This window comes from Numenius arquata, chromosome 1 (assembly GCF_964106895.1).
Source record: "Numenius arquata chromosome 1, bNumArq3.hap1.1, whole genome shotgun sequence".
NCBI classification, from domain to species: Eukaryota; Metazoa; Chordata; class Aves; order Charadriiformes; family Scolopacidae; genus Numenius; species Numenius arquata.
In genome coordinates, this window is record NC_133576.1 from 9,748,738 (window position 1) to 9,756,701 (window position 7,964).

Sequence of the window (7,964 nt, forward strand, 5' to 3'; positions counted from 1 at the left end):
AAATATGTGTCCATGGTGGAGGGGAAGAAGAGGTCTTCATGTGTCAATCACTTTGAGATTTTGCACTTGTTTAAAAAAATAATTAAATGTCAGGAATGGAAGGTGTGTCTGCTCGGAAGTATGGGGAGCTGGAGAGAAGAATCCCTGTCATTTCATTCCTTGCCACCCCTCTCTTTGTTCAGCAGTGATGAGAACTTCACAGAAAGCATCAGTTGTTTGTTTCTCCCTCTTCCTCATCAAAGGACTGCACCCCAGAGGAGGTGACATCTGAGACTTTGCGGCTCAGTGCAGCATGTTCCATCTCCTCTCGAGGAGACAGTGATTCCAGGTCCCGGCACACTGCATCATCCTCCTCTGGAGAGGGCTTCTTGTTTAGGAGAGGAGCCTTCTCCAGCCGTGGATTCCCTTCATCCTCAATGTGGTCCTCCATGTACGTGCTGGACTCAGCCCCACCCCCACCCTGAGCAGTCTGCAGGGGCCACACGTGGACCAGCCCCGTGCTCTGGATGAAGTTCTGCTCCTGCCGCTGTTGCTGCAGCTGTTGCTGCTGGAGAAGGCTGCTCTGAATCAGGATGCTTTCCTGAAGGCTTGTCTGGGACTCATCAAAATTCTGGCCTAAGTAGGAGCCAGTTGCTGGGGAAGCGATGAGGGACTGGTCACTGGTCTCCCAGGCATCAGACGAACCTAAGCAATACATGCCCTGCGAGACGTAGGAATGAGGCCAGCTGTCATACTGCGTCTGGGCCATATGCTCTGCAAGTAAAGGAGGGAAACAACACACAGTTAGACACCCTCTCTAGGCCAAGCTGGCTCATTCAGATAGGTTGCTTGGTTGCCTGTGCATGGGACTGTACTGTACAGGGCAGATAAATCCTTTAGAGGGGAGGAGGGCGAACAGAAAAGGTAGCTCTAGGCAGTGAGTAGATTAACATGATCATAGCCACTACTGACTGCAAGAGCTGATAGCCTTCCCCACTTGTGCCCGAAAAAGGCAAAGGAACTGGGCTTTGAAGCTTCCTGGTCGAGATTAGATTCCTTGGACGGCTCCACAAAAAGGTGATGCCTCTGCTAGATCCCAATCCCCAAAATTGAGGCCACAGAATAAAATAGGGTAGAGGGAAAGAGAGCAACATGACAACAAGAGCAGGAAAGGGGTGTTTCAAGATTAGCAACAGGCACTGCGGCTCACCTTGGCTCTCCATTAGCTCCTGATAGTTCTCAGAGTAGTTGCCTGCCGGGTTCTCCTGATTTGAGTTTACACTCACATCCTCACCATCCATGGAGGACCAGGCCATGAGAGTTGCCTCAGAAATAGCAAATTGCTCCATCACTCCTGTGCCAAAGGAGACAGGGAGGGGAAGCAGTGATGTGTGAAAGTCTCCACTTCTCACCACCCTCTTCAACCTCATCTTTTGGTCACTCTGCCCTACTCTTGTCCTATCTCAGCAACACCCATCACCCACAGTCAGCCCTCACCCTCTCTACTTTGCATTCCATTAGCAATACTCCAACCATAGTCTCTCATCTCCTTCTGCCATCAGAACAACCCACAGACACCCCCCCTGAGTGCGTTTTTCAAGTTCCTGTACTTTGGTCTCTCAGGGATTCTGCTCTGGGACATCCCAACCAATCCAATCCACATGCCAAGAAGTTAGCACTACCTGCAAGGAACCGGGCTTCCTTTTCACCGTCACTCAGGTCTGAGTAGGCATCGGCGTCTTTGCGTGCTGTCTCATGTGTGTGCTGCTGCTGCTGGCTGTTACCTTTGCCCCAGCCTTGCCATTCAATCATGTGAGCCACACGGCCTTGGCCCATAGCCGTTGGCTTTGTGACATGGTCCTTCATGCTGCGAGATATCCCTAAGGGGCCAGACATTAGAAAACAAGGAGGGGCTATTACACAGCTCCAGGGTCGTCTACCATGCTGTTCACCACTCTTGAAAGCGGAGCTTCTCCCCTCCTTTCCTGACAGGGTTCAGGCCTGAGGTTGGGTGTCTCCCGTCTTTCACTTTATCACTCTCCGGGAGAGTTTCTCCATCTTTCCTTAGACTGGCTCTCAGAAAGGGGGATAAAGGAAACCCCAAATATGAAAGACCATTTCTTTCCTTGCCTAGAATCCATTTAGGACAGAGTTGGGCACGAAGGATGAAGCTGGAAGTGAACAAACTAAGAAACAGAAAATGGGGTTAAACCCAAGACTGTTTGAGGGGAAGCAATTGAAGATGTCTGAGCTGGGGTGCACAGTAAGAAGCCAACAGGAGTAAGATAAATCTGTTCTTTGATAGGGCAACAACTAGGAGATTTCTGTATCTAGAACCATGGTGATGGAGACTCCTCTAAGGCCTCAAAAAGGCAAGAGTCAGAAAGGAGCAACAGAAGGGGAGAGCAACAGAGGGATATGGGAAGAGGCACAAAGGCCTGTGGAGAGAAACTGCCAAGGATAAATGCAAATTTTGAGGACCTCACCAGAGAAAGATGATTTAGCCAAAGCCCCAATCCCATAAGCATTGGAGTTGCGTTTCAGCTTGGGGAGGATGGAGGTCGTGTCTTCCATGGAGAGCTGAAAAGAGAGAGAGTATGAAGAAACGATATACAGAAAGGGGAAAAGGAAGTGAATTCAAGTGAGAAATCAGTTTAAGGATTCCAGAAGGTAGAGGGAAGATGAGGAGCAGAAGCAAGCAACAAGAAAAAGAACAAAAGAAGGGGAGGAAAAATGAGGGGTATTTAACCAGGACTGGATATTGCATAGTGTTGGGACTGAGTGTGGCAAGGTCAGCGGGAGAGGCAGAAGCAGGCTGTGAGAAGCCTCCCTTTGGCTGCTGCCAGTCCTCCATAGACATGCTGCACCGCTCCCAACTCTTTGTTAGAGATGCAGGACATGGCTGATGGACAATTCAGGGAGCTGACAGTGGGGAGCTGACAATGGGATAGGCAAGACATGGTAATGCATCATACTACAGATATTAATTTTTAGACGCTACTTTTGGTTTTCATTTCTTCTCATATGGTCTTAACAAAATGAACACGACTGTATCAGTGATGCGTCCTGTTTCAAGCACCTACAACTACCTGTAAAGAAATGAGGTCTACAGTTCTGCTTAATTGCCTTTACTCTATTCTCTGTGTTCATCCTCAGTCCCTGAATAACAAGGACAAGAAACTACTGGGACAGGCAGCAGTCACAAACATCATCATAAAACACAGTCCCTGAAGATGAATTCATCAGGCTTCTTCAGAGATGCCATGCATTGCATATGAGGCTTAATTTTTACAAGGGCTAAACAAGCATTGCTTCTGCTCTTCATTTCAACCTCTCTGAAAATCAAGCCCAGCATGTTTCAAACACAAAGGTACTCAAAAGTAGTGACCATGACACTGGAAATTTTAAATCCTGACATGAAGCAAGCATTTGGTCACAGACACAAATCTCATGAAATGTGAGAGGAGCAATAACTAGACAAATAGTTGGAGGCAAAGCAAGGCATTGTAAAGGTGTTGAACTGCATATAATCCCAGTCAATTGCGAAAACACGAGAGGTGAGTTTCTCTGGAAATGCAGCGGCTGAGGTATCCTGTAGCTTTGGAGCCAGGAATGTCTGTGTGTAACATGCAAGGTGCAGAAACCAGAAAGCAGGGGAAGAACAGTAAAAAGTGAAAGGTGTAGCTGAGAACGCAGCCCTTGTTCTGTGATGCATTTTCCTTGGTGATGAAGCTGGTTGAAGAATATCCGTCTGTGCCCCCACTGGTCATTCTTGCATGGGTGCTGCTGTTCAGTATCCACCCATTTGTTTCAAGACAGCCTGGGGGCTGTGCTGTGAGCCACTTCATGGAAATGTTCCAGAAAAGAAAGTGAACTGCAGAAGGTCTCTACCACTATGAGGCTGGAGAGGTACAACATGAAGGCAGGAATGAATGGGAAGGGAATTCATGAGCCAGCTTTGATACCAAAGAAGAATTACACTGAGAAAGAGCTGCATTATGAAAGAGCTCTATGGATTCAGAATGGGTTGGAAAAGGGGAAACTGCAAGTTAGTACTGTCTTTAAGGAAACATGACTTTGTGTACCTTTATTTGAGCTAGATAGAAGTGCAGTGAGGGAAAACCTGACAAATTTCTTCTAGACAGTTGCTGCATGCACCATAATTTTCCCGCACAACAGGCAAAAGATCCCAAGCCATAAGTGCCACAATGAAAGAGATGTCAGTAGGGTGATGGTTAGTTGTGCTTTCAAACCACAGAGAACTAGAAAATTACCAGCATTTAAAAGTTTTGAAAGTATCTGGAATTTGAAAATGCGTACAATACCAAAAATGCAGCTATAAGAAGCTGCCTTTCCAAGAGTAAAAAAAAAAACATCAAAGCTAATTTATGTGAACATGTTTTTTTAAGCCTCCAGAGCAGAAAAAATAATTTGGTAGCACTAACATGCATTATTCCCTTTTCTGCATGTGTTTTTGCATTAGTGAAAAAAAAAAAAAAATAATCATATTTTTTCATGGCATCTTTTCACATGTTATTAAAATGCTTGCTTGTTTCTTCTTCCACTTGTTAATTGAAGTTAACTGGTGCTGACCATCTCCCCCAGGGGACATTAAGAATTCTTTTACTTCTGTATGCAACTGCAAATGAGGGATACATTTCTCCCAAACTCCTGGAGAAGATCAAATGATACTCTAATCAAAGACTACCATGAACAGACACCTTTTTCATCTAGCAGTGCCCAGAAATCCCAAAAACAGAACGTATGAAATGACATGCATTTGTCCCAAAGAGGACAAAGGCAGTTTAATAGCCACTGCAGATCTAAATACCTGCCAGACAGCAAAAGACCCAGAGGTAGACAAAAATTCATCACCATCCTCTGAATCTTAGACAATTCCCAGAATTTCAGTGGCCCTAAAGATATTCAGTCGTTTCCATTCTGGTCTCCATTGTATCCAGTGACAGACAAGTCCTGGTCTTCCTATGACTAGAAATTTGAACAGTGGTTTGACGCATACTCACGTTGATACCATCCCAGGAGAAATCTGTCCGTGTTTGCTAAAGAAAGCAAAGAAGGGCATCACGTTAGTGTAACACACAAGTTGCAAACAACCATGCATCTTTCTAGTAGTTTGCCATAATCAACAGCCAGTACTTTATCTGGTGTATTAAAAAAAACTTGTGTCTTTCAAGTTGGCTTTGTTCCCCGCTGTTGATTATGGTGTCTGAAGGTACCATGGTGTTTGAAGGTACAGTAGCAAACAGGATGATATAGAGAGTAAGAGAGAGAAAAGCAAACACCTTTTCATGAGGCTCTCCTTCAAACAGCTCTTCTTTGCTAAATATTGGGATGCTGGTACCCCTGCATGGCAGCTGCATCGCTTTGAGGCTAACACAAGGAGGAGCTACAGTACCTACGTATTTTGAGTATAATACAGCAAGTTACAGAATTATTTTCTGCTGAAATTATTTTCTCTTGTAGTTTTCCAGTTTGTCCATTCTGACCCACTTTCCCCTTGCAAACCAGATCCATTGGCCACATCAGCCATTACAGTAACCAATTACAATGCATTTCCTTCAGCTGAGAGAACTCACAACACAACATCTTGGGTTTGGGATGTGGACACTCAGGAAAACATAGATTAACCAGTTACACCTATGGTATCTATTCACATAAATCAAAACGTTCACTGAGGTATAGTTTATGCTCATTGACTTTTAGATCTACATTTGATTTAACTGAATTTTCCACACAAGGTTGGGCCCCACAATTTCTGCCAGGATTCTGTGACACTCAAAGTTTCTTGGAGTTACATTCCAAGCCAGCAAGGTATAAGAAGTAAATAAAAACACCTACACATTAGCACTTTGGAAGGCTTTGCAAATTGTACGTTATTTGTTAACGTCATTTGTGAACATTATTTGTGATTTCTCAAATATTATGTGTTTAAAATAGCTTTGACCTTTTTATTAGTCATGACTGCATGCACTGAACCTTACAGAGCTGAAAATTCAGGTACCTAAGATTGCAGAAGCTGCAATAATTCAGAACTCCAAACGAACCAGCCCCTTGAGATACTGCATGGGAAATCAATTGGCAGCAAGTTACTAGTAAACGCATCCCTAAAAATCAAAATGGAGACAAATGCGATTCTTCAAAAGGTTTTATGGCTGCGCTGCAGAAGCTGGGACAGACATAGTGTTGGACATTTCAATGAATCCATTATTCAAGGAATACAGACCTACAGGCCTGTCAGAACTGCCACAGCGTTATCCATGTTCTGTTCCACTTCAGCCACAAGTGGTTAAAGGCACTTTCATTTGCAAATTCTTATTCACTGTGGATATTCTGAAGGGAGCGACTCAACTCTATTCAGTGCAAGCCAAACTGCACAGATATGAAAGCCCGACCCTCAGGTGCACACTGGCACTCTGGCCCTCTCCCAGATGATGCCCCAGTGATGCACAACACCCATTTCTGAACTCAGAAAGTATCAAAACTTTCTGATCCCCCTGGGTAAGAGGGCCTGGGACAGGCACTCACCTCAGTGGAAGGTCGATGGAAGCTGCTGCCATGCAGTGAACTGGTGCTGTCCATATTGATTTGGTCCACATCTTTCAGCCCCTTCCAGTCTACCGCAATCACCTCGTTTCCTGTGGGAACACATCTAGTCAGGCTTCTGAACGCCACTACCATTTGTTCTAGCAGTCTTAAGCCAAGTCAGCTCAGCATACAGGAGAATCACTGAGTGTAAGGCCACAATAGCCTTAAATGAGACCTTCCTATTTTATTCAGGCCAGCTGTACATCATCAACTATTATATTTCACACAGTCATCTCCATATGAAGACCAGTCATTTATGTTTTTCTGAAGCATAATGTATGCTTGGCTAAAGCACACCTCCCCAGAAAAAAAAAGCATCTAGTCATGATGTATGACAGAAAGAACCAATTCTTTTGATATCCTGCTCCAGTATTAAACCATCATCACTTAAAAAGGCACTTCTCTTTTCTCATTTGAATTGGTCTGACATCAACTTAGAGCTGCTGGTGCCCTTGCTTTGCCGTTCTCAGCAAGATTAAGACCCTTTTAACACCTGCCATTACGTTTCAGGAAAGTTATTGACACACTTGCTTTTCTTCTTGACACACTAAACAGACTGAGATCTTTAGGTTTCTTACTGTAGAGTATTCTTCCAGTCCCCTTAATAAATCCATGTCTCAGACATCTCAAATTTTCCGGTTCTTCAAAATGTGGACATAAAAGCATACACAGTAATGCAGGACTGCTCTCATCCACTCTGCTAATAAAGTTAAAACCTACTTGCTGTTCCTCCTCATCACATTAACCCTTTGTGCCGTAACCTTGCAGTAGATTCTCACATTCAGCTGTTCGTTCACTCAGGTCCCTATGCACTTTGCACAGCTCTCTGGGATTGTCGCCCATTCAAAAGTAGAATCTGTGCCCTTTGATTTTAGATGCATTTTAATACCACTTAAAGGATCAAGTAAAACTATGTAGTAATACATAAAATAGAAATTATAAAATTGGATGAAGACTAAAAAATAAGATTATTAAATAAGATTAAATTGCAATAAAAGTGAAAGTAAATGCAAAGTAGCACACTTTAAATAGTCACCGAAGTAACCGGGACTGCACTGTGTGGCTGCTCTGTCCAGTTTTCAATTTACTATGCCTTCAGCCTTTGTGCCACCCTCAAACTCCGTTAGAAGTTATTTGCTCCCATGTCATGAAGGAAAGGTTGTATTCTGTTTAAACCCGGGCCTTTTGGAATGTGGCAAGAAATATAACTCCCAAAATGATAATCTATTCCTGGGATAAATTCAGCAATCTCTAGTCTATTTGGTAGTCTAGTTCATGCCATTGAATGTGAATTGTTCTATTTTCATTAGCTTTTAGCTTTTTATTTACTCTTATAGCAAATTTCTCCTCCACAGACATATGCAAACCCCCTTGCTCGT

General features: G+C 43.8%; 1 protein-coding gene across 2 annotated transcripts; it reads right to left on the reverse strand.

Annotated features, from left to right (window-relative positions):
- Window positions 1-208: 208 nt before the first annotated feature.
- FAM131B (family with sequence similarity 131 member B) lies at window positions 209-6,630 on the reverse strand. Of its 2 annotated transcripts, XM_074154629.1 has the most exons (7): window positions 6,526-6,630; window positions 5,004-5,039; window positions 2,466-2,559; window positions 1,662-1,859; window positions 1,190-1,333; window positions 577-753; window positions 209-483 (listed from the first exon to the last, which is right to left on the reverse strand). In XM_074154629.1, the coding sequence occupies exons 1-7, from the start codon at window positions 6,577-6,579 to the stop codon at window positions 209-211; spliced, it is 978 nt and encodes a 325-aa protein (XP_074010730.1). In that variant the 5' UTR covers window positions 6,580-6,630. The 2 variants fall into 2 exon arrangements, with proteins under 2 accessions (XP_074010730.1, XP_074010740.1); XM_074154639.1 differs by lacking the exon at window positions 5,004-5,039.
- Between the last annotated feature and the right edge of the window lie 1,334 nt (window positions 6,631-7,964).